Raw genomic sequence first — 18,469 nt, forward strand, 5'->3', positions numbered from 1 at the left:
CTCAAAGACCAAGATGGCTCCTAAGGAAGAATGACATTTTGAGGTGGTCCTCCGGTCTCTCCATATATGAACACACACACGTACACATACACAAGTAAAATCTATGGATTTTCAAGAGTGTTTGTGACTGTCATTGCCCACATGTGACTTGGATGGAATTCCACATCAGCTGATTGTCTTCCCAGAGGCCGTATTTAGTGTCTCCATTTCCTCGCCCGCCACTCTGGTTCCTTCACATCCTTCTCTCACACTCAGATAGCCAAATGGGTTCAGCGAAGCGTCACCGTAGAGAAACATTTCCAGATTTCTCTTGCCTATGGTGAGTGTAATCAGCTTCTCAGACTTGATCTTCTACAGGGCACTTCTGCCCTTCCTTCCCCTAGTAAGGCTCCTTGCTGACAGTCTAAAAAGTGTGGTCTTGTGTGCTGCTTCCCCTGGCCCTATCACAGCATCAAGCTTGCCTGAGTTAATTCTGCTTGCCAGTTAAGGGGCACTCTGATAAAAGGGGGTGACAGGAGGCAGCAGGGAAGAGGGGCCGAGCAGAACCAATTACCCGCTTTAATAATTCAGTGTGTTTCTTAGTAATAGACTACAGAGTAAACAGCACTACACATAAATGCCGCTCTCCATTATTTATACACTCCAGAAATGGAAGTTTAATTAAGTCGCACACTCGAGACTTCGAAGCGATTAAGGAGCCGCTTGTCTCAGACAGCAGGCAGGGAGGTGTGGGAGCCTTGGCTCCCCTCTGAGCTGCCTCTGGGGTTCTAAGGATCATTTTTCATGTGAATGTGGGGAGGCTGGAGCCGGAGGATGGGGGCAGCGACTTCCAGGCTCGCTCAGGCCACATTTGTTATTGCTGTATTACCATGGCCTGCTTTCAGTTTTTTCCTACAAAAATCTATGTGATAAATCTGAGTGCATCTGTTTATTAATAACAGCAGTGCTGCAGTTTAATCCCAGTACTTTTAGACACGTATATGCTGTCATGATTTTTAGTTTATTTATAAAATTGTGCAACCACCAGCCCTGTTTAATTACAGAAAATGTTCACCACCCTGAAAGAAACTATACCCACGGAGTTATCCTCACATTTTGCTGTTGTCTGTTTCCAGACATGTTCTAGTGTATATTGGTACTCATTCCTTTTTATTGTGAAATAATATTTCATTGTGTAGCTCAGCACATTTTACTTAAACATTTGTCTCTTGAAGGATATTTAGGGAGGGCTTGGTGATCATGGTTATTGCTGGTGTAGACATTTGTGTACAGATTGTGTGTAGACACATGTTTTCAATTCTTGTACATAGCTTTGAGCGAAAGTGCTGAGTCGGGTGGTGTGCCCTATATTTAGAATTTTCAGGAACTGCCAGTTTTCTAGGGTGTCTATCATAGTTTATAATGCCACCAGCTGTGCTGGAGGGCTCCGATTCTCTAAGTATCTTTGTTTATCTTTGTGGTGCTGGGGATCAAATCCAGCATTCTGCATGTGCCAGCTTAGCAATATACCACTGAACTGTATCTAGAGACAGGGTTTCTCTGTGTCGTCCAAATTGGACTGAACTCACTGTACCTCAAACTCATGATCCTCCTGCCTCAGCCTCCTGGATCTGTCTGTCTTTCCTTCCTTCCTTCCTTCCTTCCTTCCTTCCTTCCTTCCTATCTTCCTTTCTTTTTTCTTTTCTTTATGTAAAGATACCCCCATGACACCAGGCATTGGTAGTGCGGGAGGCAAAGGTAGAGGCAGGAGATCTCTGTGAGTTCAAGGCCAGCCTGGTCTACAAATTGAGTTCCAGGACAGTCAGGGCTACTCAGAGAAACTCTATCTTGAAGAAAAAATAAACAAATAAAAAGCCAAAGAACAAAACCCATGCCAGTACTGGGAATGACTGTAATCACACAGGTAGGTGATGATTGACAGAGAACAAAATGCTGTTGCTGGTTTTCCGCTGAGTCCTCTTCCCTCCGAGGTACTGCTGAGGGTCCCATATCTACTGAAGAAGGATCAAGCAATATTAGAATAGTGTTCAAGGCATAACCACACAAGACTGAGACTTCGCCATTGACATTGCTAGAAAAGGGCTGGGAATGGAGAGCCTGTGCCATGGTGACCCGCAGTACACCGTCCTTCATCCCTGGTAGATGGGGAAGCAGTTATGTGAGCCCCAACTCCATGATTCCATTTCACAAGCGGCTCCGTCCTGTTTGTTTTATTTATTTTCCCATGGCCCATTTTCTCAGGAAGGCCTTGGGTAGATTTGAGAAGCTAGCAAAACTAAGACTTTCTTAATAAGAGGGTTGACATTAACCAGTGGTTCCATTTATAAGAACACAGTCTAAAGAAATAGTGCAGAAGAAGAAAAATATACTGGCTACAGCTCCTTGGCACAAGCTTTTGAAATAATATAATAGTTAGAAAGAATCAATGAGAAAAATGATTGTAGGTAATGGTATTTCTTTGGGTAGAATAGTAGATAGCCATTAAAAACAATGGTTATACAGCCTTAAAAATGAACAAGAAAAATGAAAGAATCAAATAGAAATAGCAATTAAAATTATATGCATGCTAGACATGCTAGCACATGCTCTAATCCCAGCTCTCAGGAGGCAGAAGCAGGTGGATCTTTATGAGTGTGAGGCTAGCCTGGTCTACATAGTAAGTTCCAGGACAGACAGGGCTACAAAAGTGAGACCGTCTCATATGTATAAACCACACACACACACACATATACACACAGACATGCTATCAAGCAGCTGAAAAAAAGTGTGTTCAATTGAATAAAGACCTAATTACAACATGAAAAAGTAAAAAATGCATAGAAATTTTCATCTGATAACTTTAATATTTTATATAATTTATATCATTTTTAATATTTTAAGTACTTATTTGGGAGGCACAGTGCATGTACATCGTGGTACCTATGTGAAGGAGTTCATTTTTTCTTCTACTATGTGGGTCCCAGGGATCAAATTCAGGTCATCGAGCTTGAGCCTTCTTGCCAGCCCTCATATTTTAATAGATTGCATTGTATGGTTTTTAGCTTCGAATGTACATTATTTTCATCTTTTTCCTAAGGATAAAAGTCTATTTTTACCGTCTTCTATGATATATAATGTTAAATATGTGGTGTAAAACACAATGAAATATGTAATCATCAGCTGATGGGAGAAGGAGCTCAGATCCATGGTAGAAGATAAATGACAGGCTGGAGGACAGAATCTGTGTTGGATGTCTCAGGGAGAAGATGAAGGTGAGCTTGTGGAGGGCACAGAGCTGCAGGATCAGGAGGCTGGAGGCCCCTACTGAGTTGGGGCTGAGTCCTCAACAATGATGTTGGGCACCTAGCTGCGCAGAAATGCTGTGACCTGGAACTAAGCCTCAGTGGGTGAGGAGTGACATGGAAGTAGATGGATGAAACCAAGAGGGGATGAGAGGGGAAGCGCAGGGGAGTTCTCAGTGCCCTTCACCCTCTGGATGAAGGCACATGCCTGTGTCTAGTGATGACCAAGAGAAGCCAGGAGCATCCTGCTTCCTCTCCTAGGTGGGATAGGTACCAGGAGAAAGTGGTGCCCTCCCATGTAACATGAGGGCCGGCTTGCTCGTTGGGGTTTCCGTCCTGCCCGGTACCCCATAGCTGGCAAGCCCCAAAGAAAATCACACAGAGAGTCTGCATTAATTATAAACTGATTGGCCCATTAGCTCAGGCTACTTATTAGCTCTTGTAGCTTATATTAACCCATTATTCTGATCTATGTTAGCCATGTGGCTCAGTACCTTTTACAGCAGGGGCAGATCACATGTTGCTTCTTTGGTGGTCTGGGCAGGACTGGGGGAAGAGCTTCCTTCTTCCCAGAATCCTCCTGTTCTCCCTGCCCCGCCTCTACTTCCTGTCTGGTTTTCCTGCCTATGCTTCCTGCCTGGCCAATCAGCATTTATTTAAAACATGATTGACAGAGTACAGATAATTCTCCCACACCACTTCCCCCTCTTTTTTTGGGCCAATCACTTTATAATTAAAGCAGACTCTCTGTGTGAATTTCTTTGGGGTTTGCCAGCTGTGGGGTACTGGGCAGGACAGAAACCCCAACAAGCAAGCTGGTCCTCATGTTACACTCCTAGGGTTTCATCAAGGCAAGAGAAGGGAACACTAAGCAAGAGCTGATGTAGGGCAGGTGTTACCAGCATAGGGCCAAAGGTAAAAGGTCATTGAGCGCATCCTGGCCTGGAACTGTAGGTGGGAAAATGTGTGTGATATATGTGTGTTGGTAAGCAACCTTCAGGGGCTCCTCCAAGACTGTGGCATCAGAATCTCTCTCTGTGTCTCTCTTTCTCTTTCTTCTCTCTCTCTGTGTGTGTATTTACCTGATAACAAACAACAGTCTCCCACCATCTGCGGTATAGACTGTTTCTTCCAGTCACAGCTAGAGGCATGATGGGAGATATGAGTCAGAGTTGTGGGAGAAGATGACCAGGAAAGAGGTGACTCAGTGGGTATTTCAAAGGATGAATCAAGGCAGAGTGTGGTAGCTGTGTCCATAATCCCAGCAATTGGGCATCAGAGCATCAGAAGTTGAAGACTAGTCTTAGCTACATAATAAACTCTGGGCCAGCCTGGGCAACAAGAGAGCTCATCTCAATAAACAAACTGGCTGGAGACATAGCTCAGCTGGTACAGTGCTTGCCTTGTAAGCAGGACCCGGGTTCAAACCCCAGGACAGGCATGGTGATGCAGTACCCCTGTGGTTTCAGCACTGGGAGGCAGACCCCTGAGCTCCTGGCCAGTCAGCCCAGCCTGATAGGTGAGTCCCAGGCCAGTGATAGTTCCTGTCTCAGAGCAACAGTGCTGAGGATGACCTCTGGCCTCCATACATACCACTCACCCATGTGCACATGTCCCTGCGAACAGTGCGCCTTTGTGCACGTGCACTTGGTGCACACATCCACATCCACACAGCAGATTCCCCTACATTCCGAGCAGCAAATGTCTACTCCAGTTGCTTTTTATAAAATAAGCCAGAGCCGAGTTACCACCCTACGTCTGGCCAAGTCCAGAGCCCTGAGGGGTTAAGAAGTTCCAGTTTCCTGGACAGAGCTCCTCAGATCCTTGCCGATTTGGGGGACATTTGAGAGGTGCCGAGTGTGCTGTAGGTGGGAGCTGGTGAAAGGCACACCGTTGCTGCACCCCCCAATCTTCGTTATTCATGTGACAGCGCACCACAGCTGCCTGTGACCCAGAGCCTGAGGTTTGTACTGTAACGTGAGAGGGAGCAGTGGGGCCAGCGAAGGTCTCGCTAAATCCCAACCACTGGTGCTGGACCTGGCAGCAGAAGTGGCTTTTCATTACCTGTTACCAGATACCATGAATTATGCATGCCTAGGCCCTTGTTTTCTGTACGGCCAAAGCACTGGAGCCTGCAGAGAAGCGAAGAGACGGTTTGCTCTGCCTTGGGAAGCGGGAGCTTTCCTTCCCTCCTTCCCTTCTTTTGGATTTGGTTTTTTTTTTTTTTTTTTTTTTTTTTTTTTTTTTTTTTTTTTTTTTTTGTGGTTTTTCGAGACAGGGTTTCTCTGTGGCTTTGGAGCCTGTCCTGGAACTAGCTCTCTAGACCAGGCTGGCCTCGAACTCACAGAGATCCACCCACCTCTGCCTCCCGAGTGCTGGGATTAAAGGCGTGTGCCACCATCGCCCGGCAATTGGATTTGGTTTTAAGGGTGGGGGCCAGAGCCTCAGCATGCTAGCTCAGCTCTCCACCACTGAGCACATCCCTGGTCTACATACTTTCCTCAGTGAGAGAAAGTATTTGTCCATCAGTTTGGAAGGCACATACACAGATACAGATAATGAAATGAATTTCTGTGTGCTCAACACTCAGCTTAAGAATAGCAACCCAAAAGCTACGGAGAAACCCTGTCTCGAAAAATCAAAAAAAAAAAAAAAAAAAAAAAAGAATAGCAACTTTTGGGACTGGAGAGATGGCTCCACCTTTGAGAGTGTGTGTATGCTGTTCTTACAGAAGGCCTGAGTTCAGTTCACGATAATGTGGCTCAACCTTATCTGCCTGCAACCCCAGCTCCAGAGGATCAACACTCTCTTCTGGCCTTTGCTGGCATGTATACACACACACACACACACACACACACACACACTCACACATTCACTTAAATAAAAAATGAATTCATCAATGAAAGAAATGAAATACAACTTTTAGTTAGCCTCTGAAAGTAGCTACCGTTCTATATTAAATTGTTGGTATAATTTACTTTTACTCCATATACATCAGCAAATAAGATACAATACTCCTTCTTTCTCTTATTTAAGGGGATTTAAGTAAAAAACAAATAAACATACAAAATGGTATCACACTGATCAGCATGATCAGCATACACATGATAATGGATTTTCTTTTGCATATTTACATGGCAGTATTTTTAGATACTAAAAGGTTTCAATAGGACCAAGAGCATTAGAGAATAAGGATCCTGTATGAAAATGGACGAGAGTAAGTCTGGTGTTTATTTAACCCCCAGAACCGCGTTTAAAGCCCCAGGAATCAGCACCATTATGCTATGACAACACTCCTTCTTGTGTTGAAATCTGACTGTGACTATCCTGTTACAATCCACACAGACTTCTTCACTTCCTCCTAGGACCGTGTCAGAGCCTGCTGTTCTAGGTTATTCCTTTTCCCTGCTTTATGGTAATCCGCGCGCTCACCATGGCAATATATTGGTGATCTTTTTTGCATGGTTATTGGCTTGTTTTCTACGCAGAACTGTTCTGCATGCTCTTGGATGGGGTTGTGCAAACACGCAAGAGTTTCTGCAGGTTATTCATGGGGGAGTCCATGTGGAAGAACAGGGGGTGTGCTAACTTGACAAATACCTCTTGAGGGTTTGGGCCAGTGTCTACTGTTCAGGACCCAAGCTGTCTGTTCCCTGCCCCAACCCTTGAGAGCTCATCAGGGACATCCTTTTATTTATTTTTCCATCTTCCCCAGTCAGCAAAAATTTAAATTTATTTAAATTTGTTTGTACCAGCTTACTGAGGTTTAGACTTATTGTCTCTGGGTGAAGATGAGCATGGTGGACTCCTTCTGTTTGGGGTGGGGAAGGTATCCCTTTTTCCGTTCTGAGGTTGGAATGGAAGGTCTCTTGCATGCCAGGCAGGTGCTTTACCACTGCACTACATTCCAGCCCCATTTGTCATTACCTTTGCAACACACCCGTATTCCCAAATATAGGGCAGATTTTAACCAACTGATCACATTGAGTCTTATAGCGTTTTTAATACTTGTTTGTATACATGCATGTGCAAGAGTGTGTGTGCATGTGGTGATAAGAGGACAGCTTGCAGGAGTTTAGGGGTTGGTTCACTCCTTGCGCCATGTCGTTCCAGGGACTCAAACTGGGGTTCTCGGCTGTGGCTACAAGGAACTTCTGCTGGAAGAAACATCTCGGAGGCTCAGAGTGTTATGGGCCTTTTGGCCGGTCCTTAACCATATATTTAAATCACATGGTCTCTCCTCCCATCCACATAAGTTAGCTAATTGAGAACTGGTTTTAATCGTGGGCATGCCTCCTCCATGAGGAAGACCTGTGGGTGTGTGAGTCCCGAGAGGCGGGGTCCTCATGGTTTCCAGGCTCATACGGACTTAGTTTCTCCTCTGCCACTGTCCCCTAGAGATGCTCTGTCCCCACTGTCCGAAGCCTCTGATGGATTTCTTGTCAGGGTGGCCTGTCTTAACTTGCCTGGTGTCACACTGCACAGTCACCCACTGTGGATGAGATCCCACCCTGTCAGCAGTATTCTGTTACAACCTTTTTCACCTAAAAAATATTTTTATTTTATGTGCATTGGTGCTTGGCCTGCGTGTATGTCTGTGTGAGGGTGTCAGATCTTGGAGTTAGAGACAGTTGTTCACTACCGCCTGTGGGTGTTGGGAGAATTGTATCTCTCCAGTCCCCACTTTTGACTTTTTCTGCAAGGTACTTAGAGATTGTCCCCCGCCCCCATGGGTGTGTTCATGTGTGTATGGGGACATGTGTGTTTGGGGACATGTGTATATGTGTGGAGGCCAGAAGACAAGCTTGGGTGTTGTTGCTTAGACTCCATCCAATTTTTTTTCCCCCTGAGACTGTTTCTTCCTTATCTGGAACTCAATAAATGGCCTAGGTTGGCTGACTGTTGAGCCTCCAGGGACCACCTGTCTTGCCTCCTTAGTGGTGGCATCACAAGTGGGCAACACTGTGCCTAGCTTTTCTTAGCCAGGTTCTGGGGATCAAATTGAGGTTCTCCTGCTTTCAGAGCAAGCCCTTCACAAGCTGAGCCCTGGTATGGGAGAATTGTCTGTATTCTGTCAATCATGTTTTAAATAAATGCTGATTGGCCAGGCAGGAAGTATAGGTGGGTCGACCAGACAGGAAGTAGAGGCGGGGCAATGAGAACAGAAGAATTCTGAGAAGGAGGAAGCCCATTCCTGTCCAGACCACCAAAGAAGCAGGATGTGACCTGCCCTGCTGAAAAAGATACTGAGCCTTGTGGCTAACATAGATAAGAATAATGTGTTAATATAAGCTACAAGAGCTAATAAGAAACCTGAGCTAATGGGCCAATCAGTTTATAACTTATGTAGACCTGTGTGTGATTTTCTTTGGGGGCTTACCAGATGTGGGAACTGGGCAGGACAGAAACCCCAACAAGCAGCAGGCCCTCATGTTACAGAGCCCCGTCACCTTTTCAGTGTTATTTCTCTTCTTCCCTTGTCCTCTGGAGTGACTTCTTCATCTTTGCTTGGTTCAGCTCTGTTCTAGAATACTCTCTCACACATAATGGGCCTTCAGTAAAGAATTGTCCATAAAGGAGTGGGTGGTGTTTAGTAAAGAGAGAACACTTTGGAGAGAAATTAGAATGAGTGAAATGAATGAATGTTCATGTGTCAAGTCCAAATGGTTTAGTTAGGTTTCTATGGCTACGACAAAACACCATGACCAAAATGCAAGTTGCAGAGGGGAAAGGGTTCATTTGGCTTACAGTTCTACATTGCTGCTCAACACTGAAGGAAGTCGGGATAGGAACTCAAACTGGGCAGGATCCTGGAGGCAGGAGCTGATGCAGAGGCCAGGTGTGCTACTTACTGGCTTGCTTCCCCTGGCTTGCTCAGACTACTTTCCTACAGAACCCAGGACCACCAACCAGGGATGGTACCACCCACCAGGCCCTCCCTCAGGGATCACTAATTGAGAAAGGTCTTACAGCTGGATCTCATGGAGGCATTTCCTCAAGTGAGGTGCCTTCCTCTCTGATGACTCTAGCTTGTGTCAAATCGACACACGAAACCAGCCAGTGCACCTAGAAATACACTGTGTGGACTGAAATAAAGCCACAGATGGGGACAGAAGTGTGAGTGTGTATTGGTGGCAGTTGAGACGTAGTTTGTGTTTGATCTTGAAGGCAGGTAAGCCTCACCTGATTCTAATTGGAAAACTAACAAGACCGGCATCTTGGAACTCCACCCGCACCCCGACACCAGTGAGGACAGAACATTAGGTTGGGGACTACAGGTAAAGCTGAGATGAACAGACCTCCCACGGGGCTCTCTGTCATGGTGACAGGGGAGAGAAGTCAGTGGCCACATCTGAAAAGAATAGGGGGACTGGAGAGAAGTGAGCGATTCATAAAGATACCATCTTTCCTCGTGACTCCCAAAGTTAGTGAAATCCGAGAACCAGCTGCATCTAGCCTGGGCTGGGCCACCAGGCCACGCTTCTGCCAAGCTTGCTCTTAAGTAATCAAACTGGGACACTGTCCAGGATGCTCCACCCACAGCTTCAACTTCCCTCTTGGTGAAAGCAATCTGGAATGAGCCTGCAAGCACACCAGAGCGTGGGGGGGAGGGGGGGAAGGGCGGAGAAGGCCGCAGAGTGAACTGGAAGGTTTTTGGAAGGAAGGTGGTGTTTGACATCCAAGTTCCCCTGCTCTCCAAATCTTTCGTGCGAGTAAATTGCATTCATTTGTCTCCGGGCACCTTTTTCAGCCCTACTTCTTCCAGCTTGCCTGCAAATGTTTCTCAGTGGTGCTTTTGAGGCTTGGCTTCAGCTCCCTGGCTGGGACCAATCTTTATTCCTAGGAAATAGCTGGATGATGATCCTAGACTCCTGGATCCCATTTCTCCTCCCAGCTGTTCATTCGGGATTGGATACCTTGATGTTCGCAGGTTCGCGCACTTCCCCGCTGCCTGCTTCTCACTAAGACGAGTCTCCTACCCACCACCTCACCGCTCCTTGACCAGACAGGATTAACACCTGTTTCTTCAAGGCCACCCTGGGACACGGTGGGCGTGGGGGCGTGTAGGTTGTTTGCTTCCATCACCTCTTGCAATTACGCAGCTTTCCTTCCATCCAGCAGTCACGCATTCCACTGCAACCTAAAAACCTCCAGATGAGGGGAGTATCATATTTCGAGGTTCACATGGGAAAGCCACGACTCACCCTTCTCTTGTTCAAATTGCATCAAATCTAATTTCCATGGCCCTGTGCTAGTGGGAACCCCACAGCCCCCAGTCAGCTGTCGGAGTTTGGAAATGATATTTCCAAACACAGTCCTGTAGGCAGCCAGCAGGCACTAGACAGCTGAGTGCTGGCAGAAAAAGCCCCAGACACCTATAGCCATCCAAACAGTGACTCATCTCATTATGGCCAGGATAAATATGGGAATAAATGGTATTTTTCTACAAGCAGGAAGAATTGTCAAAATGCTTATCACTTTATAAAATATAACAGATTGTGCCTGTTCATGTTTTGAAATGTTCCAACCATTCAGTGTGGGTTTTTTTTTTAATTTTTTTTTTTTTTTAAGTTCAGCATGTTTTTCTTCTTTCTAGGAGGCCTGGGGAAGCTAGGAACTTGCACTCCGTGCCACCTGAGCTCTGGATTCACCTGGCTGTGGTGGCCTGCGGCAACCGGTTGGAGGAGACACTGGTCATGCTCAAGTCAGCCGTTCTCTTCAGCCACAGGAAGATGTGCTTTCACATCTTCACGGAAAATGCGCTTCAGCCCGAGTTCGATAAGCAGGTGAAGCAGGGTAAATGGAGACACAGTGTTTATGGGAGGGCGGTTAGACCACACTGGGTGAGCTGACCATGCAGATCACAGCTGGAGCTGGCTGCGCGCTCAGTTGTTGGAAGACCTTGGATCCTTGGCTTGGGGCATTGCTTTGTTTGTGTGTGATTCAGAGATGGGCTCAGTTTCGAAAGCACTTGCTGAGCAAGCATGAGAACCTATGTTTGGGTGTCCATAACCCACGGTGGCATGTGTCTGAACCTATGTTTGGGTGTCCATAACCCACGGTGGCATGTGTCTGAACCTATGTTTGGGTGTCCATAACCCATGGTGGCATGTGTCTGAACCTATGTTTGGGTGTCCATAACCCACGGTGGCATGTGTCTGAACCTATGTTTGGGTGTCCATAACCCACGGTGGCATGTGTCTGAAAACCCTGCACTCCTAAGCTGAGATGTAAAGTAGAGACAGGAGAATCTACAGAAACTCATGGGCCAGCTAACTCGGCTTGTGCAGCTGCAAAACTCAGACCCTGCCTCCAACAGGATACATGGTGAAGACCAGCACCCAAGGTTGTCCAACAACCTCCATGTGCTCCAGGGCGTGAGTGTATGCCCAAGTTTGCACACACTAGCACACACAAGAATTTTCAAAACTGGGCCAATCATGTCCTCCTCTTAAACATATTGGAAGCATATGAGCATATGACATTCACTCAGTCTGTGTTGGGTTATTAGAACTGCCTACCTTCTGGGGCAAATAGCTTGTTTTTATGTATTGAGGAGAGAATTTTAAATAACAAGTAGCAGGCTCAACGAGAGAAATCCAAATAAAGGCAGAGTCCTCACTACCTTCCAGTCTCATATGAGAGATGTCAGAGCTAATGATTTGGGGGAGTCCTGCCATGTTTTCCTTTTTACCCAGAGGTCAGTGTATGTTTCTGTATGTAGACACACATATGCCTGTTCATATGCACACACGTACATATACAGATCAGGGCTGTGCTCTCCTGGATTCTCTACCGTGAGGTCATGTCAGCCTTGATCTGGGCTAGTGCTTCAACACCCTCACCCCCTTTTTGGCAACTGTGGAGATTTTGTTATGCAGCTGGGTCTCCGTTTACTTGGCTCTTGCCTCTCTGGGTTTCAACCCACACAGGAGAGCTACAGACAGACCAGTTCCCTCAGTGGAGGTCCTGCCCGACCTCGGCAGGCTGTGCTTTGTTTTCCTTGGATGTTTTATGTTGTACCAAGGTCTTGGATTCTGGCAGAGCGGGAACCTGCTTTGTTTTGTTTCTGCTGACTGAGTCAACAGTGATTCGTCCTGTCATCAGGCTAGCGGAGCTTGTGAGGAATGCCAAGAACAATGTATTGGGCAGAGAAAGACTAACAACAGAAGACTGGAGAATGTGTTATGTTTCCTAAGGGAAAAGTCACCTCCAGATGCCACCGAGAGAAGCCAGGAATGGGTAGTTTTAGAGCTTTGGAGTCAATTGGAACAATGCCTGTGGAATGCCTCAGGGGACAAGGGAATGAAAAGATTGGAACACTCCCAGTTGGCTGCTCTTAAGTGGTGTTATAAGGGAAAGGACAATGACAACATAAAGATTATGGTAGGTTATGTCAGCTGATGATTCGTGATTTCTTCTCATTAATCTTCACAACTCTTTGCAGAAAGTAACCCTGTCTAATTTAGGGTTTTTTTTTGTTGTTGTTACTGTATTAAAATACCCGAGGCTAGGAAACATTCTAAAGAGAAAAGGGTTCATTTAACTCAGAGCTCTGGAGGTTCAAGATACGGTCCCAGTATCATCTTAGTTGCAAGGATCTTATGACTGATGATGTGGGACAGACAGTGTCCTACCATAGCAGAAAAAAGACATTACATTGCCAGACAGGAATCCAGATCAGATACTTTCTTTCGATGTTACCTTTAAACATGACCACACTAAGGACTGGGCTCCTGACACATGAACTTCTTGGATGTGAGCTCAAAGCATAGCAAACTGAGAAAATCACGACTCAAGGAGTTCTGTTGGTTTGCTCACTAAATGCCAGGTTAAACTCAATGATTCCCGTCTCCATGGCATTTACCACAATTCCGTACACCTTCCTGAACCACTAGACAAAGAACTCACATTCAAAACTTGGTTCACTATTGACTTGTTCCAGAGTCTTGGCCTAGTCTTTTCACCTTCGAATGTCTCCTCTTCTGCATCTGCAACTTGGGGCTAGCCTGTACCATTCCGCCTATACACCACGGACGGTTCGCGAGTCAGGCAAGGGGCTGGAGATTGAAATACACACACACACACACACACACACAAACACGGGTCATCCTTGAAACAAGAATGCCCCTTTTATTGTGTTCAAGGGCAGGTTATAAAGGCTCTCCTTGACCAATGGTCACACCCTAGCTCTCGGGATTTTCCAGCTGCAAGTCCACCAGAAACCACTCCCCTGCCATCAGGAACTCATGAGGGTCTCGTGCTCAGAGCAGTTGCAAGCACAGAAAAATAAGCTGTTTACTCCAGCAGGCAAGGGATTGCAGAAAATTCAGGGTCTGAGGGTCTGTAGTCCCCAACACTAGCCCAGGCTATTAGAAAAATGATGTTCAGGATGGCTCCAGTGGTCTGTAGGTGATGGCTCCTGCAGAGTTCAAGACTTTGCATGCCCGCTGCTTCTCTCCCACAGGGACGAACTGGTCCACATGGCCTTGGCTCTGGGTCAGGAGCTCAATGACAGCGCTCATTCAAACAGCTGCAGCTGCTGGAGCATTGTTGACCAGTCAGGGTTCCCAGGATGCTACTTTAGGAAAGAGACTGGAACACCAGGACCATGCCTTTTGCTCCTTTTGTGTAACACCGACATGGATCTCTTCGACTGTCCAGAAGTAGCCACAGGCCATCCAACTACAAGGGCCTCAGAACTGTTCATACACAAGAATGGCAGAAAACTGGCCATGGATGAACTTTATTCAATCTCTTATAGTCCATCTGCATCCTGGATGCTGAGCCTGGGGGCTGCACATTTGGCTAGAGATTGCGTGGGGGAAGGAAGATGTGTATGATCGTATCTGTATGGCCGACTGTACCTTCCCGAGTATTCACATCTGTGGATACACTCCTCCTGTACTGGCCTGGGGTAGGTCTGTACACCAATAACATCAGGTGGAGTGGAAAAAGACCATCCATGGAAGTAGACTTAAAAAGGCATTTCACTGTCTCTCTTGGGTTACCAATTCTGGGTGAAGCCCACTGCTGTGACTGTGTAGTCCATGGAGATCTTCATAAGATGAGGTATGAAGTCTTCTTGCCTATTGTGGTGGTTTGAAAGAAAATGGCCCCCAAAGGAAGTGACATGATGAGGAGGTATGGCCTTGTTGGAGTAGGTATGTTCTTGTTGGAGGAAGTGTATCACCGTGAGGGTGGGTTTTGAGGTCTCTTTTTTCTCAAGCTTCATTCAGGCTACTTCCTGCTACCTTCTGGTCAAGATGTAGCCAGCACCATATCTGCCTGCACACCGTGCATGCTCCCTGTCATGATGATAATAGACTGAACCTCTGAAACTGTGAGCCACCACCTCAATTAAATGTTTTCTTTGTAAAGAGTTGCCATGGTCATGGTGCCTATTCACGGCAATTAAAAAAAAAATCCCTAACCAAGACACCCATGTTCATGTATGAGCTTGGAGGCAGATCCTCCGGGCTCAGCCTTCAGAGAAGCCCCATTAAACCTTAGATTAGCATAGACATCTCACCCCCAATGTCAGGGAGGGGCCCAGGACTGAACCATCTCAGCTCATACATTCCTGACCTTAAGAAATTATTTGAGTGGGCAGAAGATACGGCTCAGAAGTTAAGAACACTTGCTTCTGGGGCTGGAGAGATGGCTCAGCAGTTAAGAGCACTGGCTGCTCTTCCAGAGGTCCTGAGTTTAATTCCCAGCAACCACATGGTGACTCACAACCATCTCTAATGGGATCTGATTCCCCCTTCTGGCATAAAGGCACACATGCAGAAAGAACATTCAGATACATAAACTAAATAAATCTTAAAAACAAAAAACAGTGCTTCTCACCTGGGCCATGGTAGTGCATGACTTTAATCCCAGCACTCAGAAGGCAAAGCCAGGCTGGTTTCTGTGAGTTTGAGGCCAGTCTGGTCTACAGAGAGAGTTCTAGAACAGTCAGAGCTACACAGAGAAATCCTGTTTCAAAAAACCAAAAAAGGAAAAGAACACTTGCTTCTCTTGTAGAGGACCCAGGTTGCACCTACACAGTGAACCACAAACATATGTAACTCCAATTTTGGGGGGCTTCAGTCCCCTTTTCTATACTCTACAGGCAACAGGCATGCATGTGTTACTTGTACATACATGCAAGCAAAACCTCTTATACATATAAAATAAATAAAAGAGTTGATTGAGCCTGTTCTGGTGGTGCAGGTCTGTAATCTCAGCTATATGGGAGGTTGAGGCAGGAGAATCATGAGTCTAAGCCCTGCCTAGAGTACAAAGTGAGTTTAAGACCAACCTGAGCAACTTAGTAAGACTGACTCAGAACAAAAAGTAGAAAGGGGGCTGGGGATGCAACTCTGTCAGGGCATTGCCTAGCATGCATGAGGTCCTGGGTTCTTTCCTCCCTGCTACACACACGCACACACACACCACAGAAGGATGTAAAGGAGGGGGAGAGAGGGAGGACGACAGAGGGAGAAACATGAAGTGGTTGGTAAGATGGAAGTAGGTGAGGCTGTTTGCCACCAAGCGTTCCAGCCTGAGTTCAGTCCCTGAGACCTCCATGACAGGAGAGCACCAACTCCTACAAGTTGTGCTCTGACCTCCACACACCTGAGATGGCTTGCATGTGCACAGACATATAATAAATGAATAAATAAATAATTGTAATAAAATGTTTTCTCAAATTATTTGGGAGAAACATTTATGGCCTTAAGCTGTTACTTTCTGGGTCGTTTGTTACAAGGTAACAGTTAATACTACTTCTGTGCATACACACACATACATGTAGCTATACATTCAGATGAGGGAGGGAGTATGACAGGTGTAATGACATATAACATCTAAGGCTAGGTCGTGAAAAAAGACAGCTCTTGTTTGACCCTTTGGGGTGTACTGTCCCTAGAAGTTGCTACCATTCCCAGAGAAGTTCAGAGTAGTCTGTGTGAGGAGACCCTCAGAAGAGGCCTCGGCCAACAGACTGCCTTGGGCACCAGGCATACGGACAGAGTTGCTCCGGCTGTTCATACCTGGCCTTTAAGGCTTCTGGCTGAGGCCCCAGGATGGTGAAGCATAGTCCCTGTTCTTACTGTGACTTGTCTGAATTGCTGACCCATGGATTCTGAGTGTGTAATAGATGGCTGTTAGATGAACCACAGTGACTGCCAAGTTGCAATCTCGGAGTAGCCTCCTCCGGGACATGCTCAAATCTTACAGTGCTCTGCTGTGTGTTGATTTCCCTGATACACTTACTCTTGAGGGGCTTCAAGTCTCTGTGAAGTGAAGGGTGCTGCCGTAAGTGTTGCTGTGGTTTGGATCTAGACTGTCCCCCCAAAGCCATGGTAAACTCTTGGGCCTCCTTGGTGCTGTTAGGAAGTGGAGGACCTCAGGAAAGTTAAACCTATGGTTTTCAGTGCTTGTAACTGTCTATTAGGGCCCTATCACCTTTCTGTTTTCTCTTTTAAAAGAAGATTTATTTAATTTTAAGTGTGTTGTTATTTTCCTTCGTGTATGCCTGTGTACCACATGCAGGCAGTTCCCACAGAGGCCAGAAGAGGGCATCAGATTCCCTAGAACCAGAGTTAAAGATGGTTGTGAGCTACCATGTGAGTGCTGGGAATTGAACCTGGGTCCTCTGGAAACAGAGCCAGTGCTCTAACCACTGAGCCATCTCATATATTTCTTCTGTATGCATTGCTGTTGTGATCTGCTTCCTTGTCACAGGTCCCATAGCAACTGGACTGACCAAACAAAGCCTGGACCTAATTTTTTTCCTCATTTTGACTTTTTGGTTATGGTGTTGGTTTAGTTTGGTTTGGTTGAAACAGAGTCTGATGACATGTTTCCTGCCTGCCTGCCTGCCTGCCTGCCTGCCTGCCTCTGCCCTTCAAGTGCTAGAACTGAAGATTGCACCACCCGGCCAGGAACCTTTCCTCTTTTTAAGTCCACTGTAGTAGGAGGCTGCTTGTTCATTTCCTGGCTGCCCAGACTCCTGAAATAACCACACAGAAACTGTATTAATTAACTCTCTACTTGGTCTGTTAGCTCTGGCTTCTTATGGGCTAGCTCTTACGTCCTAAACTAGCCCATCTCCATTAATCTGTGTATTACCACATGGCTGTGATTTACCGGGTTCCGTCCCCAATGTCTGTCTCTGGCGGGGGCTACACGGCATCTCCCAACTCCCACCTAACTCAACTCTACCCTATCACAGGCCAGGGAAGATTTATTCATTAACCGATAAAACGCATAGACAGAAGGACCTCCCACACCAGTGGACGACCTCAGGTATCTCATTGCAGTACAGTCAGGCTGACTAACACAGGTATCAGGCGCTTGGCACGACACGTGGTATTACCTTTTTCCCATGCCATAATTATGGTGACGGTTTAGATTTGAAACCCGAGACTCTCTGTAGGTGATAGAAGGCCCCTCTGCTTCCGTTTTTGTCATCCATGTCTCAGGACAAACCATTCTTCTTCTGGGCATGTTTTTAGAGTACCAATGCGGGGCCAGTCTGATCGTAGATTTGTTCTTTCACTCTGCAAAGATTCTCTGAAATGTATGCTGTTCATTGGACATTTTGTTCCTGCAGCTGGCTGAGGCTGGGTTGGGGGGAGGGAGCGGTGTCACCCCTTTCCTTTGCTGTCACCCAGAACTGAACATTTTAGGCATATTCAAAGTTTTCCAATGATAACTTCCTGGGATATTTAGAACCACGTATTTTTACCTCGGGATGCAATTAAAAAAAAAAAAAAAGTCAACCACCATTGCCAAGCCTCAGCAGCTGCACCATGGGTTAGGTCGTCTATACTTAGAGCGTTCCTCTTATTTTTAAAAAAAGTTGTGTTACATGCAGCCTCTCTTTAAGAGAAAAAGAACAAAAGGCTCCAGAAGTTGCTTTTAAAAGGTATCCTGGGGCTGGGGAGACGGCTCAACTTGTTAAAGGGCTTGCTAAGCAAGCCAGATGAGCCGAGTTTGATCCCGGGAATACAGGTAAAAGGCTCCGGGTAGCTCACATTTGTTAGCCCAGAACGCCTACTGTGAGATGGCAGCAAAGACAGAATCACCTAGAAGCTCACAACCCTGGAATAAAGGGAGAGCAACAGCATGAGAAACTGCCTTCAGAAGGCGGACTGGAACTTTGTCCTGCGCGCGCGCGCGCGCGCGCACACACA

The 18,469-nt window shown here is 46.3% G+C and overlaps 1 protein-coding gene across 1 annotated transcript in view; it reads left to right on the top strand.

Moving 5' to 3' along the window:
• Window positions 1-18,469, top strand: part of Gxylt2 (glucoside xylosyltransferase 2) — an 89,668-nt gene that overhangs the window by 16,792 nt on the left and 54,407 nt on the right. The window contains exon 2 of the mRNA XM_041643982.1: window positions 10,879-11,068. Coding sequence (XP_041499916.1) covers window positions 10,879-11,068 — 190 coding nt within the window. The remainder of the gene's footprint in view (window positions 1-10,878; window positions 11,069-18,469) is intronic.

This window comes from Microtus oregoni, unplaced genomic scaffold (assembly GCF_018167655.1).
Source record: "Microtus oregoni isolate MIOR12 unplaced genomic scaffold, Mior012 000002F_ref0000024, whole genome shotgun sequence".
Taxonomy (NCBI): domain Eukaryota; kingdom Metazoa; phylum Chordata; class Mammalia; order Rodentia; family Cricetidae; genus Microtus; species Microtus oregoni.